The sequence below is a fragment of the Lates calcarifer genome, unplaced genomic scaffold, assembly GCF_001640805.2.
Source record: "Lates calcarifer isolate ASB-BC8 unplaced genomic scaffold, TLL_Latcal_v3 _unitig_750_quiver_1968, whole genome shotgun sequence".
NCBI classification, from domain to species: domain Eukaryota; kingdom Metazoa; phylum Chordata; class Actinopteri; family Centropomidae; genus Lates; species Lates calcarifer.
The window spans coordinates 1-17,818 of NW_026117966.1; the positions used below are offsets into that span (position 1 = coordinate 1).

A 17,818-nucleotide genomic window follows, 5' to 3' on the forward strand; every position below is an offset into this window, starting at 1 on the left:
CAAAGTTGACTGGTGCACCAGGGTCTGTACTTTGTCATGTGCCAGTGGTCCCTAATTTTACTACTTTTGTAAGTAGTTAATGTTACTACATTTTTTTTTTACCCAATATGCCATATCAACCAGCTGCTCTATGTTGCTTTGCACCAAGCTGTCCTACTCTTAGATTTTGAGACAAGGTTCAATTTGTAAAACTTCATAACCTGCCATGCTGCATTATTCCATGTAGAGTGAATTGTGGTTCAACTGACAAAATGATTTATGATTTTAGGGCTTCTTGACTTATGATTCCAGCGTTTTGGGCGCAGCTCTAGTAAATATGCAGTACTGTAGTAGTCAAGTATATGATTATCTGTATCTATCTATCTAATATTCACGATATGTCAGTCTAGAAAGGTGTTACTACCACTGAGTTAAAATTGATACTGGTGATAATAATCGTATATATTGTGTATATCTACGACTTTGAAGAAACCGTAGCTATTAATCATCACTTGCTTCTCACCAGTATTCCTCTTAGATAAAGAAAATGTACTTTTTTGTATGTTTTACTCATCCTGCGCTTTTGATTATGTTTTGTGTAGTTGTGATTATGCTTGTTTAAGTAATGATAGATGGTTCTGTGATTTAGTACAGATGTTGTGAAATTGGTACTGGAGAATTTCTGGTTTAAACAGAGGGAGAGGCTTTTTTGAAGGCTCCAGTTAAGGCTTCCAGCTGACAGTAACAAATGGCAATGAATCAGCATCTTTTATTGTATAGTACAGTATGTGTGGAATGGATAAGACTAATAAGACTACAGGCAGCAGGAGCTCAAGCTGATTTATAGTCTCAAGCTGTGTTTAGAGGTGGAGCAGAGCATTCACTTATGATGATTTAGTCATTTTCTAAGATAAGTCTATATGAGCCTAAAGTGTATTTTTTTTCTATTTTGATGCACTGTTACTTTTCACTTAATAAAAAGGAAACAGTAATTGTGGCATGTACAAAAATTTGGGCCTCTACTGTCAGAGTTTGTACTGGCTGGATCCCCGAGGAGACACAGAGAATGCTACCCACGAATGACATGTTCAACAGTCTCAACGGACTGGAGGCAACCCGTTTGACCAAGTAAACATAATGATTGGGTGGATATTGAGAGAGCTGGGTAACTTCAGATGAACAGCAGAGAGGTTAACAACTTTTTCAACTTGAAATGGACCAATAAATTGAGGTGCTAATTTCCGTGACTCAACCTGCAGAAGTAAGTCATCGTCGTCTTCAACCTTTTGTTGGGGGGGGGGTTAAGTGGGTGCTGGGCGGAGACGATCCACCAGCCTTTGGTTCCTGGCAGCTGACCTCAAGAGTGCAGCCTGTGCCTCCCTCTCTGAAGGTGGTCCCAAACAGAAGGAACTGCCCTACTGAGCTGTGGCCACAACACAGAATGGGGGGCAAGATGCTCTCTGGCAGGGTACTGGCCTGCTAGTGGTCCAACTGCCGGGAGAGGGTGTCAGGTTTGACATTCCTAGAACTAGGACAATAGGTGAGTGTAAAGTTAAAGCGTCCCAGAAAAGAGGCCCATCTGGCCTGTCTTGAGTTTAATCTCTTATCAGACTGCAAGTAAACAAGATTGTTATGGTCAGTCCAAACTGTGAATGGGATTCAATTCAATTCAATTCAATTTTATTTATATAGCGCCGTATCACAACAACAGTCATCTCAAGGCACTTTTCATATAGAGCAGGTCTAGACCATACTCTTTAAAATAGGTATTTACAGAGAGAGACCCAACAAATCCCACAAGAGCAAGCACTAGGCGACGTGCAAGGTCTCAGCCCCCTCCAGCCAGTGTCTGGCCAGCACCACCCGCCAGCATTTCCCAGTTTCCAACACTGTAGTTTTGTTCTGCTAACAAGAGACGCTGAGAGAAAAAGCACATGGGTGCAGTTTGTTGTCACTAGAATACTGTGAGAGTATGGCCCCAACCCCTGACTATAAGGCACCCACTTCTGTGATGAATTGTTTGGTAGGGTTGGGGTGAATTAGGACTGGGGCATTGGTTAACAGTTCTTTCCAGTACACTTGTTTTCCTCAGAGGACCAGGTGAAGGACTGAGTAGTGGAGGAGCAGCTACCTTACTGAAGTCTCTTATGAAACGGTGGTAGAAAGTTGGCAAAGCCCAGAAACTGCTGGAGCTGCTTACGGCTTTTAGGGACAGGCCACTCCACCAGAGTTCTGACTTTCTGACTTTTCTTTGGGTCTGATGTGTGTTAAAGGCTGTCTTTCACTTGTTGCCTTGGTGGTATGCATTATGAAGGTCTAACCTAGTGAAGACTGTGACCTCCCAGCTCCCACTGGTGAGGGATGATGGATGAATTATTGCCGCATCCACCAATTCATGGATGTACCTCTCCATGGCCTACCTTTCCAGTCGTGAGGTTGTAAAAGCCAGCTGGTCGGGAGAGAGAGCAGACTGCAAACAATTACCATAGCACTTGATACTCCAGGCTATGGCTTTTCCCTGTGACCAGTCTATGTGGGGATTATGAAGCCTGAGTGCTGAATGCAAATGGGTTCTCTGGGAATGTGTGTGGTTGGAGCAGGAGGCCTGTCATCACAAATCAGACTCTAGAACTCCAGAGGCAAAAATACCTGCAGAAAGAGACAGAAGAGGAGAGAGAGGTGAAAGAGCACAAAACTATGAGAAAGGGAAGATACTGGGTTAGTAACACGTATTTATGGGATATGAATCCATACTGAGAGAGAGAGAAGGTCATTGCATCATGGAAAATCCCCGGCAGTCTAGGCCTATAGCAGCATAACTGAGGGATGGTTCAAGGGAGCCTGAGCCAGCCCTAACTATAAACTTTATCAAAAAGGAAAGTTTTAAGCCTACTCTTAAAGGTACAGAGAGTGTCTGTCTCCCAGACCCAGACAGGGAGAGGGTCCACAGTAGAGGGGCTTGATAGCTGAAGGCTCTGTCTCCTATTCTATACCTGGAAACTCTGGGAACTACCAGTAAACCAACATTCTGGGAGCACAATGTTCTGGTGGGATTGTACAGGATCAAAAGTGAATGATCTGATAATGTTCTAGATAGGTGTTCAGATTCTACTGCTCTATGAATTAACTGTGTTGACAACAGGAAAAAATCAATCCAAGTAAAATAGTTGTGGTGACCAGAGTAAAAGGAATAATCTCACGTCCGAGGGTGCATTAGTTTCCACACACCCGTTAAGTTTAATTCTTTCATGAAATCTATGGTGATTTTGGCTGCTTTAGTTTTGGATATTGATAAAGTTGACTCATCCAGAAGGGATCCAGGCAAAAATTAAAGTCACCCCCTATAAGAATATTTTGCTTTCCTCCCTGACACCTTCAAAAATAGATCTTGAATAAATGACTTGTCGTCATAATTGGGTGCATATAAATTTAAGAGAGTCCAGGGCTCTGAGTAAATCTGACAATTCACTAAAACGTATCTCCCCAGTGTGTCAACAATGGTTTCTCCAGTTGTTATGGGGATGTTCTTATTTATTAAAACAGTCACCCCCCTGGCTTTAGAATTAAAGAATGATGATATTACATATCCAACCTAATCCCTCCTCAGTTTCTTATGCTCCAGTGATGTCAGATGGGTTTCTTGTATAGAGGCAATATCTATTTGCACTTTTTTCAAATATGTTAGGACTCTCTTCCGTTTGACTGTTCCATTTAACCCATTCACATTAAAGCTCACAAATTTCAATACTCTGTTCATCAACAATAAATGTTTTTACAAAGATATTGACCTCTCCGTGAGATAGATGTGACCCATATAACCAAGTAGTATAAATTAAAGCACTGACCATATAAAAACCCAGGAAGAAACACAAAAAGAAAATGACCTTCACTGAACACTGAACATTCAGCACCATCTACCCTATCATACTGGGATGTGCACATTGCACCTATCAAACTAAGCACCATCATCATCCTGGCCTCCCGGGGCTCTATCAGAAAGCGTGAACTTGTAATTGTAATTATACATTTTAAGTGGAAAAAATAAGAATATTACAAATATTCAGTACGCCCATATCAAAATAAAATTGCAATAACATTAACTTAGTCGGCTTAGTCAGAAATCGGCTTCAGTCAAGTGCAAGTATATGTAAACATTAGCCTGTCGTGACTTACATTATCCATAGTGTCTTTATATCGACAGTATTAAACTGGTAACGTGGTAACTCTTACAAACCGAGGCCGATTGTCCGGTTTACCTCCGATCAATCAGTCACCTGAGGAGTCACCATTTCTTATCTCCTGGAGGAGAATGTGTAGGTCTCTGCCGCTCAAAGTGTTCCTGTGCCGTCTTTGGGTGTTTTCACTAATTTTAAAACAGATTTGTTTGGAGAGCCCTTGGACACATGTCTGCCTAGCTACGTTGCATCACGTGACCCCCCCACTTAACTGTTATTGAATTACCTAATGAAAAGTGGTGCATGTCAAATAGGCTCAACAGTGAGATTTGACCAGTGAACTGCCACTGCTAAATTATCTTTATCGTTTTTAACGTTACTTCAAAGCTAACATACACCGTAGGAGCTTGGTCCTGTTCATAGCAAAAAACATGTTGACACAGAGGAGGACAGGCCTTCTAATTTACTCACGAACTAAAAAAATAACAACTATATTAGCTTTGATATTAATGAAGGCAACAATAGTGTTTTCCTTTTAAAGGAATGAAAGCAAATAACTTCCTTTAGCGAAGGTTGATATTAGATAAAGCACCAACACACAAAGAGTCTGTAAAGTAATATTAAACTAGTTGTCCCATGCTAGCGCTAACCACGGATGTGCATGGGAAAATACACATTACCTTAAAACACCACAATTTCGAATTCTTGTTTAAATTAGTTTTTGAGGAAGAAATATCTCCACTCGATGAAGCGGAGTAATGGCGGACAGTAGGCACTCGGCAGAGGGCGACCTCACTTGATATGACGTCACATGGTCACGTGACATGAAATCCTCTGGACTGAGATGAAATTACTTCTTGAGTAAAAGTATTGCTTTTAATTCTCTCTGTGGGATGTGTTGCTTTTGAGCAATACAGGTTTAAACTGAAAACCATGTTATTCTATCAGAGTAATGTCAACATGCACTTCAAATGAATGACACAGATGTTTATTTTTTTTCAGTGTATTATAATGACTTTATCTGTTCTAAGTACTGAGCTCAATATGAACTCTGAGAATTCGGATAAGAAGTCAGAGTATGGGCCAGGAGGGCGGTAAACTATGACAGACAGAATTGACTTTATTGTTTTCCACTTTGCGTGTGACAAGCTAAGAACAAGGCTTTCAAATGAATTATAATTGAGTTTAGGTTTAGTGTTAATTAATAGACTGAAATAAAAAATGGTTGCAACTCCACCTCCTTGGCTGGTATCTCGGGGGACAAGAGTATTAATATGACTGGGGGGGTAGGGTGGGGGGTGGATTAATTTAGGCTAACATACTCATCCTGACAAAACCAGGTTTCAGTCAGACAAAGTAAATCAAGATGGAAATCTGAAATCACATCATTTACTAGTACAACTTTAGATGACAAAGATCTGATATTATGTAATAAACATTTAATTATTTAATTTTGCTGACTCAGTCACTATGGGGTAACGGGGTGTGACTGTTCTAAAGGAGGCACAGATAAGCATGTAAGACTGCAACTCTGTCTCCTGGCCTGAACTGTAGATTGTCAGGGCTTTGGCTTCCTAATAAACTCCGTCAGATTTTTCAGATATGAGAGATGCTCCATTGAAAATGGGATGAATGCCATCTTGCCAGGTCTCCCCCAGAAGGTCTTCCAGTTATCTACAAAGCCCACATCACTTTCTGGACACCACCTCAACAGCCAGCAGTTGAGTGAGGACATGCAGTTATACATGTTATCACCTGTCAGATTGGGCAGGGGACCAGAGAAAACTACGGTGTCAGCCCTAGCCTTTGTTAATGGGACATGGCCATAGCTATGGAAATGACAGAAATCATAGATGCAATGACTGGTAGTCATCTTGTTTCCAGAGACAGTAGCTTGCACAAGTCCTGATGTCATGCCACTGGCGAGCAGTGATATCTGTCACAAAGCAGGTTACTAAGTGGTGACTTAGATTTTTTTTTTTCAAGTTTAATAAAAAGTATAAAAAGTAGAATTAAATAAAAAGTAACACTGTGTAACATTTGAAAAAATGCATTTTTAATGTCTGTCTGCTGCAGATGTTGTGTTTTACTTCTTTTAACTTGAAAAATCAACAAAATATAATTTGTCCAGTGGTGGCCAGACTTTTACATACAACTGTACAGTGTACTGCGGTGAAGCATTAATAAAACCATCAACCATCATTGTGATAATTCTTGACATTTCTAAGGGACACTACGAACATAGCACAGTTTTCCTGTCCTTATTAAAAGTTTGAAATACAGACACATAAGTCACAACAGGACCAGGGAACCAGGCTCTGTGTCTCCCTCTAGTTACTCTGACTGTGACTATCTATCCTTATATTGGCTAGTCGACTTACTGAAAGAGAATGAAAAAGAACACATTTTGAGTCTGTCAGAAGCTAAGAAAAGAACAACAGAGGTTCTGAGACAACTGTCCGAAGAAAACCTACTGCACTGGTTTGATCAAATGCAGTGGTGTGTGATGCAGAGGGGAGTATGTTGATGTTTATGTTCAATAAAATTGTATTACAGCATCAGTCTCCATACATATAGCCATACCTCGTATGACGGTCTGAGGATGAAAACACTGAAAATAAAGTGAGTACAAGTGCTTGAAGTGTGCAGGAATTTTAAGTTCATTCACAACCAAAAGAAGTACCCAATAGAAATATATACGAAACTTGAATGGCTTTCATAGTTTTAGTTTATGTGAGTAGTCCAACCAAGCAGCAATATATACAGATTAACAGGCAGGTTGATGCGGCATCAGCAGTAAAGTAGACACTGTACCAGACCATTGTGGTGAAGTGGAAGCTGAGCTGGAAGGCAAAGCTCTGAATTTACCAGTCGATCTACATTCCAACCCTTACCTATGGTTACTAGATTTGGGTCATGACCAAAAGAGCAAGATTGTGGCTACAAGCAACTGAAATGAGTCTTCTCCAAAACATGTCTGGGCACAGCCTTGGAGATAGGTTGAGGAGCACGGACCTCCTGAGAGACCTCAGAGTAGAGCCACTGCTCCTTTGTGTCGAAAGGAGCCACCTCAAGTGGTTTGGGCATCTTGCTAGGATGCCTCCTTGGTTCCTTCCTTTGGAGGTTTTCTGGGCATGTCCAACAGGGGCGAGACCCCAGGGTAGAACCAGAACTCACTGGAGAGATTATATTGTGGTGCTTGGAAGTTTGTGCAACCTCCAGACATGTTTGTTGTTATTATAAAAAAGATTAAAATAACCTTAATAAATGTACATTCAAATCCCAATTTGTACAGCAGACCTTCCAAATAAGGGACACAGGTTAAAAAAGAGATATATTTTCATAATTTATTCAACAAAAGTGGTTAATCTCACAAAAACTGAAAATTTGCCATGTGCAAAAGTATATGAACCCTTTTAGTTAGTAGCTTGTGGCACAACAGGACCAGGACATACATTTAGACATTGTCAAGATGACCTGCTGAAGTTCTAAGCGAGCACCAGAATATGGAAGAAAAGTGAAGTGACTTTGAAAGGTGACTTAAGTGCAAGGTGATTTAAGTGACATGGTTGTGGGTGCCAGATGGCCAGGTCTGAGTATTTCAGAAACTGCTGAAGTACTGAACCAATACTTGATTCAGTTTGATAGTGTTGATGTGTTGATGATGTGTAAGGATGCAGAAACAGCATCCAAGTGCTGAATTGTGGTTCCACTCTATTGTAGGGAAATGGACATGAACGTGACTTCATGGATGACAGGCGAGTGTTCATCGTGGATATGTATAATCGCTACATATATCCTGGGGATGGATATGCCAAAAGTGAGTAAAAATAATGATTTTTTTTCTCAAATGTTTTTTCACCTTAAATATCACAGTAATTTTATAAAAGTGTATATCTTTCGACAGGTTATCACCATTCTTGTGTTCTCATGTTCTTAAATGTGGTGCTCTGTTCCCCCAATGTCTTGTTGGCAGTTGAGGTTAGAACTGCCGGTCTCCTCCAGTTCCAGCCCCTAGATGTCACTCATTGCCATTTTAATTATTCAGTGATTTCCCTCAGCACTACCACTCACTCTATTAGCACTCAGCAGAAAATCTGCCATGTAACAGTTTATGCAACACCATAATCATGGCTTTTACACAAATTAACCTATAAATACATTAAAGATGATCTGACAGGGACCATCTGTTAACAAATAACCCCAATTCTAACAATACTCTAAAAAATTAACATCACAGTCCTAACTTTAAAATACTCCCCACCTCTCAGCTGTCTTTCTCTATGCAATTAATTGAATTCATGACAAATTTTAATCATCTCCCCCTTATGCAAGTGAAATAAAAGTACATTCTGGTTTGTTTAAGATAAGCTTAATTCTTTTTTAACTTTAACATAAAGGTCTCCTAATTAGCCTTTTTTCATCATTTCTATTAATTATTTGAAATGTACATACTAATTAATTGAAGCAGTAGCATTTCTTAGAAAACAAACTAATCTACCCATCTGAACCTTCTGTAAGAATTCAGAAATTCATCAGATATTCTTTGCCCGTGTTGGAAGAAATTCTGTTGCATATTATACTGCAGCAGTTACTACTCTATATGTGAGGCCTGTGACTTGAGCTCAACTGCTACTGTTTAAAAATGGCTAGTTTATTCAATTCAATTTCAGTTGATATAGTATTCAGTATTTATATAGTGCCGAATCACAACAAATGTCATCTCAAGGCACTTTTCATAAAAGATAAAATAATCCTTTATTAGTCCCACAACGGGGAAATTTACATCAGAGATTGAAAAGATGGGAAAAAAGGCAAGGTATAAGCAAGATAATATAAAAAATATAAACAAGAACAGTATGAACAGGACAATGTAATAAAAATGTGAACAAAGGAGATGTTTGGCAGGAGAAGCAGTCGGGGGTAGCTGTGAGCTGAAAACTGTGGACGGAGGTGTGGAGGTGGGCAGTGAACTGGGGGAGTAGACGAGGGGGGTTGCAGCAGGGGTGACTGAGCAGGGGTAGGGGCAGGTGAGTGATCAAATCTATTGAAAAACAGATTCAGATCATTCACCCACTCCTGACTCCCCACAACCTGGAGGTCCAGTTCCCTGTGCCCAGAGACTTGAGTCACCTCTGACCGGCATAGTCGGGTGTCATTTGTGAATTGCTGGCAACTATGCTCTGTGGCTTTATGGTGTGGCTCTTGAATGCTTGAATTGTTCCTGTCTCCATTTGTCTGCATTATCAGGAGCCATAAAAAGGAAGGTGGAGCTGGACTGGGGCACTGAAGACTCAGAGTACCTTCAGAAAGTAGAGCTCCACTCTGAGGGGGCTCTGAATGAGGTCCGACCTGACATTATTGTCTATAATGCAGGGACAGACATTTTGGATGGGGACCCCCTTGGAGGACTCTCTATATCACCACAGGTACTGTACCTGCTGTGTCTAACACTCAACATATAAATATTTTGGAAGTGGGCATTGATCAGACACAATTATTAAGGTGAATGAGAGTGAAAGAGTTAGCATTCAACTTCTCTAAAACTTGAGCCTCTGAACTTCAACTAGTTCGGCATGCTTTGTGCTAGAGAATTCAAAACAGGTCCCTATAATTTTAGCTATTATACTTACATCTTGTACAGTTTTTGAATAATCACAGTTTATATTTTATGCTCATTTCCGACTATTTTTGAGTTTATATTGAGTGTGTTTTGGAGAGTGTTATAGTGGTGACATCACACAGTGATTTCAGCCCTTCTGCTTTTTCTGAAATTTTTGTGCTTCAGCTCTCCTCCTGCCCACATCTTTCACTTCTCACACACAATTTATACCTTAAATTGTACATGTTTTTGTGCTGTGTCACACAGTGTGACTACTTAGGCAATAGGACTCAACAATTTTTCGTGTAGCAGCCTCTGGGCACTGAGAGAAGCTCTCATCTACTCCATAGAGTGCAATGTTAAAAAAAACACTCTTGTGAAAGGACATAAACATGGCCAGTTTTGAAACTGTGACACTGCAGTCATTTTTCACTTTATCTTCTGGCACTGTCACCAGATTTTATCAATAGCACTTATGGTTTTTGAATCAATATGAGGTGTTTGAGAGGTGCACAGAGCCAAATCTTACTCAGTAGAAACTAAGCAGTTAAAATTGCCATGGCAACCTCTGAGTTGGATACAAACAGGTGATTATGATCAGCTGATTAGATGACTTCTCTGATGTCTGTGGTGTTTATCAAACTCCTGACTTACTTTTCTGTCAAAATCCTGCTACACAGAAAGTCTGACCAATGATTACTTGAAAAATTATGGCAACAAAATATATACATAGACACATAATATAATTGAATAGATTTTAAGTACCACAGTTTTGTTTGCATTTAATTTATTCAGTACTTTTTAAACAAAACAATTATATAATATCACTCCCGTCAGGACACACAGGTTTTTTTTCATTGACAACTTCACCTTCACCGTCACTTTCACCATCACCGTCAAACTATAAACATAATATACATAAACAACATAAAGCTTAAAGGATGTTTAACAATACAAATACACATACACAACAGATAAATAAAAATACCTTGCTGCCTACACATGCACGGGAATGAGTCCTTTCTTTTAGCAACAAACTACTTCTTCCACTCTCTTGTGTGTCACACCAAAAAATGTCCATAATGTCCTGGAGATCTTCCTGAGAGATGACTGCTTCTTCTCCAACTCGTTCGCTGAAGTCTGATTTGAGCACCTTGATCATCTGGACTGGTGTTACCTGCCTAACAATGAGTGGTGACTTACACCAATTGCATCACTTTCATGCTCTCTTGGTTCACCATAACTCTACTATACTCCAACCTAGATCAGTTTTCTGAGCAAAGGGTTGGTTCTCCTCCCCAATCACAACTTCTCTGGGCATCAGAGCTTGTGGCCAATTGTAACCGATTAGTAAACTAATCTCACATTCCATTTGCAGAGCAATGTGTTCTGCTAGATGCACCAGATGAGGCCATGCCTTGGCAGCTGTCTTCTTTGATGTCATAGTAGACAATCTCAGCTTGGCTTGCTCTGTGTCCATGTCTAAAGCATCTGTGACATCCTCAAGAATGAAGAGTCACTCTGTGAGTCAAGCAGAGCATAGACAAGAATTTCCTTGCTTGAATCATTTGGTGGTGATACATAAACAGGCATAATTGTTGAAGTCTGAGTGTTATTGCTGTCTTGCACAACTCTCCTTGAATGTGATTTCTTTGGTTATGTTTTGTGGTTGTGTTAACTATGTTTTTCTTTCTTTAGTGTTACTTATGTCTTCAGTATGTTCTCTCTTTGGTTCTTGCTTTAGGCGATCTTCATGATTCATCTGCTTTTTGCAGCTTTTGGAGTGATGGCCAGGACTTAAGCACCCAAAGCACAGTTTCTCTACTTGAATAAACTTTACTCTCTGTGCAATTGGCTTTTCAATGAATCTTCTGCACTTGTGTAAGCTGTGTCCTGTTTTCTGACAAAACACACATATGACTATGCTCTTCTCGCTAGTGTTAGTTCTGAGGATCTTAGCACCCACAGTTCTATTCTTGAAAGCCCCTGTGGTTTGGTTCTTGACTTTTGCTCTATCAGATTCACACTACTGTATAGCATGGTAGGAAGTCCTGGGATTACATGCTATGCTAGCTTCCATGCTAAGGAAAGTCGCAAGTGTTCCAGCTGATATTGAGCTATGTAAAAAGTCCACAAACTTTCTCAGCTCAGCACTCTCTATCAGGCATGTAGTTTGTCTCTGAAGGCTTTTGCAATTACAAAGGGCTCACCATATCGTTCATTAAGCAAGTCCCACGCTGCATGATGTGAATTTTCTGAATCAGTATCATATTTCTGAAGGATGATTTTTTCTGGAAAGATGACTTCCAGTGATTAAACTTGAGTGGATCACAACTAAAGATGGTAGGTTCTGGAATAGGTAGCCTATCTGCTGATATAGCCTCAGCCAAGACTTTGACAAGCTTTCCTGATTCCTCTTAAACAACATGTCTTGGAGCTGCATCTGTTAGTGATGTTGTGTGTTGATACACAGGGTTCACGTGAGCATAACTGTAGACAGCTCAGTGTTCGGTGGAAACTTACCTTTATCATAAACTTTAAGTTTTGCTCTGACTGAGTTCAGTCTTTTCAGCTCCTCTAAGCACTCAAGTTCTCTTTTTAGGTCTTCTACTGCCCTTTTTCTTGCTGCACTTTCTTCTTGCTTTAAAAGAACAGCCTCTTTTCTCTCTATTTTGTGTTCAGTCTCTTCAGTTGCTTGAAGCCATAATCTTTAGTACAGCTTGAGTAGCAGCATATTCTGCTGCAGCTTCTTGTCCTTTAAGTGAGGACACATTAGAGAGAGCAGAAATAGTTTTTGAATATTTAGAGGCGAGACGCTGGAAACTGAGGATGCGAATACAGAACCAGCATCAGGCCACATCATCTCTTCCCCTGTTCCTTCGATTTGAGATTGAGCATTCTGAACGACAATCCTTGTGACTAATGTACACTTGTCAATCCTTCAATATTCATCATAAACAATATTCAGCTCAGATAACTCCTTTTCAATAGCACTGATATGTTCTTCTAAGATGTTGCTAAGATACTTTTTTATTACAGAATTTTTAGCAGCCTTGGTGAGAGCTTTCCATCAGTCATAAATGCTGTCAAAACGTAGCCCTTTAGTCTTTTTAGGAAATTCTTTTCCTTTTTCTGTTAATGTGCGGACTCTTTCCGTCAACAAGGCACTTCAGACTGGACTGCTTGTTGTGCATCATCAAGCTCATCTATCTGCTCTGGCACTGCCATTTGAAAGCTGCTTTATATGACTCTCTTTACTTCTGATAATTAAATTATTCAGCAATTAGCTTTAGCTGTTTAACAAAGGCAATTAAACACCAAACGTTCTCGAAATACTCAGGTTAATAGACTTAACTGAGATTGCTTTGCTTCAAATTAACCCAAAAGCAAGATTTACAAAGGCTTGAAATATTAGCATTAAGTAGAATAAACAAATGTCTTCATAGCAATTTTAAGTGGACTTGCAAAACCTCAAACAAAAATATCACTTACAATATCGGCTTATTTTCCAGCTTACGTAAATGCACATAAAATATTTCAAACTCTTCAAAGTGTATGAATTATTCCTTTTGACGAATGCAAATGCAAACAAAACTTTAATAATAAACAACATCAGTTGCTTCTTAATATCTTACGACCACTGATAATGTTGTTACACAGTTCCTTGTAGTTTTTCAGATCTTATGTCCCTTTTCAGAACACAAACTTTTGTGTCTGACATGAAAAATTGATGAATGTGTGTTTTGAACGGTAAACAAGGGCTTATCAGGGTGCCCACATAGCCAAATGGTTGGGGTGCGTACCACATGGGCCTTAGTGCCCTGTGCAGCTGGTCCCCGGATCGACTCCCAGTCTGGCCGGACCCTTACTGCATGTCATTCCCCTACTTTCTTTCCCTGTTTCCTGTCTTTCTCCATTGTCCTGTATAAAAAAGGGAAAAATAGCCCCAAAAAATAATCTTAAAAAAAAAAAACGCTTATCTGCTTTTCCGCCTGCGCCTCCTTGTCGGGCACGAGCAGGTTATTTTAAAACTAGGTTATTTTGGCTCTGATGAAGCCGTGCCTCTCTGTCTGCAGTCACTACTCTGTCTCCGGCATTGTCCCGCCAACAGCACCATCTGATTGGTTACACACAGAGCCACAGCACGGGTAACAGCCAATCAGCAGTGAAAGCTGTGCATTCAACAGTGCTCATACACGCTTAACAACTTTGCTTTTTGCACCACAATCTGGTGCCGCTCAATTGGGACTACTAATTGATTTGAGACTCACATTTCTGTGCAAATTTTATTTAACTTTGTTTTATTTACTTTATAAGACTTCAGGAAGCTATTTATTTATTTATTTATTAAAAATTTCAATTAACTTTATAAGAGATGCTGCTGACCCTGGGAGCTCCCTGCACTTTTTGTTAGAATTTTAAAACAAAGATGTCTATTGTCTAAGATAAAAAAAAACCTTTAACGTGTTGCAAGTCTGAAAGGCTGTTTAATAAACATATGCTTAAAGGCATTTAAACAAAGTTAAGAGTTGGAGTTTGTATTATTCAAAATTTTGACGCCAATATTTTCACTTTTACTGCAAATGAATATCGGCTCCAAATATTGGTTATTGGCCTCCTTGACTACTAATAATCAGTATCGGTATCGGCCCTGAAAAAACCATATCGGTCTATCTCTAATCCATAGTAACAAATGATGTTGGGTTCGATGCCCCTCACTTCCCTGGAAAACAGGTAGAATGTTTGGAGGAATGGGGACACGAACTGTTCACGTAACTCCCAAAACTTCTTCTGATTTATTACAAAATCTTCAAAACAGTAAACAAATATGCAAATTGTTCCCTTGTGCATTAACATCTCTATGTAAATGTCCATATGAAGGTCCGCACTGCATTCCACTCTTCATGTCCTACAACAAATGTGTCCTAACAAAATTCATCAGCATAGTTCTGGTCCTGCACATTGTCACCTCCCATCACTCTCACAAGTTAAATGTACATTACTGTTGTTCAAGCACATCTTTCGAGTATCAGTACTGCTTGGATAACTACCAGCATATGGCACAGTGAAAACAAAGAGGAGTTACTCTCTGTAATTATAATTTCACTGCATACTGTAAATCAGTATACGCTCAGGTAATTTTTTTAACAGTGTAGACTATTCTCACTAAATAAACATCCCAAATGCTACAAATGCTGCAGATTGCTCATAACAACACTTCTGTTCACATTTACAAAATTCACAGAATTCAAACACTGCACCTTTAATCTTTTTCAACAAAGTGCATTAGTAAAGCAACCTGTTCATGAACCTTTTAAGTATTCAACCCACCGAAACAACAGTATGCAAAATATAAGTCATATGGTCAGGACCCAGCTTTAAACTCATATCATCAAAGGTACATAATCATATTAACCATGTGTGTAAACCCCATAGGAATGTAAATAGAAATGTAAACACTGTCTGTGATATGGCGGGAAAGCTGCCAAGCGCCGCTATTTTTATTCTACTTTCTCACTCATCAGACAACACTCAGGTCTGATGACACACTCGCGTTAAAGTTATTTTAACCTTAGGAGATGAAATTAGAGGCTTCCAGAGCATACTAACCTGGAAAACAGGTAGAATGTTTGGAGGAATGAGGACACAAGCCGTTCACTTCTCTGCCAAAACTTCTTCTGAGAAGGGGGTGGGAACCTGTGGAGGGGTTTCCTGGGAGCACCATCACTGACACAGTAGTTCTGCTCTTCTCCTCCTTACTGACCTGAAGATCTTTTCCCCAAATTTGAAATTATTACTTTTGGTCTCAAATATTAAATGTTAAAGTGCCTTTTACAGATGATAGAAAACAAGAGCTCACAATATTTTATATTCTTATACAGTGACCACAGAAATAATAAAAAACCATAAATGTGAACATGTTTTGAGTGTACCACATATGTAGTTGTTGAAGAGTAAAAGAGCAGAGCATCCACTGATTAGTTTACATCCATGTTTACTCCTTAGAAGTCTATTTAAAGGCTAACATTGACTATTTTTCTCTGCTCCACTGTAATGGCAGGAGAAATGTCTGATTACAGAACCAGCTGGCTCTGCTGGGTTAGATCTCGTGAGCGCTTCACATAGCTAATTGGTCAGGAAATTTGTAAGCATAATGAGAGCTGATCCGACTGAGCCAAACTTGGATGTATTTCTTCCTATGCACAGGATCCTGCCAGTGATCCTGCAAATTCCAGAAAATAATAGATAAAATAAGGCAAATTCCCAGTGGGGACTGTTGTGTGTTGCAGAACCAGTGATTTAGGCTGGTAAATGGCCTTAAGAAAACACTCTTGGTTACTGCAGCTTTAATATTTGTTAGTTCTGGTCGAACATGTTTCTGCCATGCACACCAATGTGTGTGTGTCTTTTCAGTCTCTCCCATGTGTGTTGCCCTGAGAGCCTTAGTGCCCCACAGTGGAACAAAGAGATGGGAACAGTCAGTGGTTGGGCCAGATAGTTTCAACCAGAATTTACAGTACTTACTGCTTTTCTTTCCTCTTCTTTGCCAGGGCATTGTAAAGAGAGATGAGATTGTGTTCAGGGCTGCTAGACGACGGGGCATCCCTATACTCATGGTCACATCTGGGGGTTATCAGAAAAAAACAGCCCGCATCATTGCCGACTCCATTCTCAACTTAAATCAACAAGGCTTGATTGGAGAAGAGGCTCTGGAGGAGGAGGAGGAGGGGTCATCATCATTAGTAACCAGTGTGATGTGCAGCTCTGGACCTGCAGGATCAACGTTCACTACTGTCTGAGGGGCATGAATCCTGGGGTTAACACTTGCAGGTGTAACCCATGCAACTGTGATATTTGAAGGCACTTAAGTAACTTTATAGTGTCCAGTTATTGTATGACAGCAGCAATGCTATTGTGAGGAGTTTTAGTTTTTTTATTTACTTTAGGTTGTAAGTACTGAAACAATTGCACTCTCTTGACTAAGCTCTCACATGTGACAAAAAGCAAAATTTTATGGGTTTATGTTTAGTGTATGTATGGGCAGCATTTTAGACAGGTATTCTTTCACCTCTGGAAATGTAGTAATGTCATTTGTGAAGGATATGATATATTAATTGTCCATGAAATAGCACAGAGGTTTGATGTTCTTACAGGCACATGCAAAGTATATTAATTACCTTCCATCTCAGTTCATGGTAATGAAGGTGGAGAATAAAGATAAATGCTTATAAAAAATATAACTATCAAACATAATCTAATGCTGATGTCTTCTCAAGTCCTCATCAACATTTTGTTTTATCACTTCTAGAATCAATTGGTGTTTTCCTCTAGACAATATTGTTATCATTATTTAGTTTATGGTGTTTGATTAATCAAGTTCAACCACTGATGAGTTTTGTACTTTATTTTTCTTTCGGTGCTTTAAAACCATTCTGATATCTATAGTTAGTGTTTACAGGGACTAAAGTGTTTTGTATTTAAATTTGAAACACAATAACGTGACTCTGAGCACTTTAATTGGTGTGTGGTGAAAGAAAGTTCACTAACATTGCTTCAGCTCTTGTAAATCAGTGCTGTTTTTTTCAGTGTGTCCAAAAACTGAAAAGTGTTCAGTGATTAAAGAGCAGGCTTGTCCAGTGGAACTTTTCATGGGTTTTAACTCCTGATCTGTTTGCCGCAGTGATTCAGAACTCACCTAATGATGTTTACACATATGGCTATTAAAAATGAGACTGATGCTGTAATACAATTTTATTGAACATAAACATTTTTCAATGTCTTTCTCCTTCAACATACTCCCCTTCTGCATCAACACACCACTGCATTCGGGTCTTCCACTGATCAAAGCAGTGCAGTAGGTCTTCTTCTGACAGTTGTCTCAGAACCTCTGTCGTTCTTTCTTAACTTATGATACAGACTCAAAACGTGTTCCTTTGAGCACAGATTTGATCTTAGGAAGAAGTCACACGGTGCTAAATTAAGACCAGAGCGATTAGGCTGATAATCAGCCTGAAAAACCCCCATGTTAACCAAACTCACCTTGAAGAGAAAGCAAATGCAA

At 39.6% G+C, this 17,818-nt stretch overlaps 1 protein-coding gene across 2 annotated transcripts; it reads left to right on the forward strand.

Moving 5' to 3' along the window:
* The first annotated feature begins 7,524 nt into the window (after window positions 1–7,524).
* LOC108879795 (histone deacetylase 11) lies at window positions 7,525–17,522 on the forward strand. 2 transcript variants are annotated; one of them, XM_018671185.2, is made up of 3 exons: window positions 7,525–7,974; window positions 9,405–9,583; window positions 11,501–11,607. In XM_018671185.2, the coding sequence occupies exons 1-3, from the start codon at window positions 7,902–7,904 to the stop codon at window positions 11,555–11,557; spliced, it is 309 nt and encodes a 102-aa protein (XP_018526701.1). In that variant the 5' UTR covers window positions 7,525–7,901; the 3' UTR covers window positions 11,558–11,607. The 2 variants fall into 2 exon arrangements, with proteins under 2 accessions (XP_018526701.1, XP_018526700.1); XM_018671184.2 differs by lacking the exon at window positions 11,501–11,607 and adding an exon at window positions 16,308–17,522 and having other exon boundaries at window positions 7,591–7,974.
* Window positions 17,523–17,818: the final 296 nt, after the last annotated feature.

Bases quoted from the DNA above. Each gene is read 5' to 3' on its own strand.
- LOC108879795 (XM_018671184.2), top strand. From the start codon at position 7,902: ATGGATGACAGGCGAGTGTTCATCGTGGATATGTATAATCGCTACATA. The intron at 7,975-9,404 runs GTGAGTAAAAAT...CTGCATTATCAG, and splicing joins TGGGGATGGATATGCCAAAA to GAGCCATAAAAAGGAAGGTG. The intron at 9,584-16,307 runs GTACTGTACCTG...CTTCTTTGCCAG, and splicing joins GACTCTCTATATCACCACAG to GGCATTGTAAAGAGAGATGA.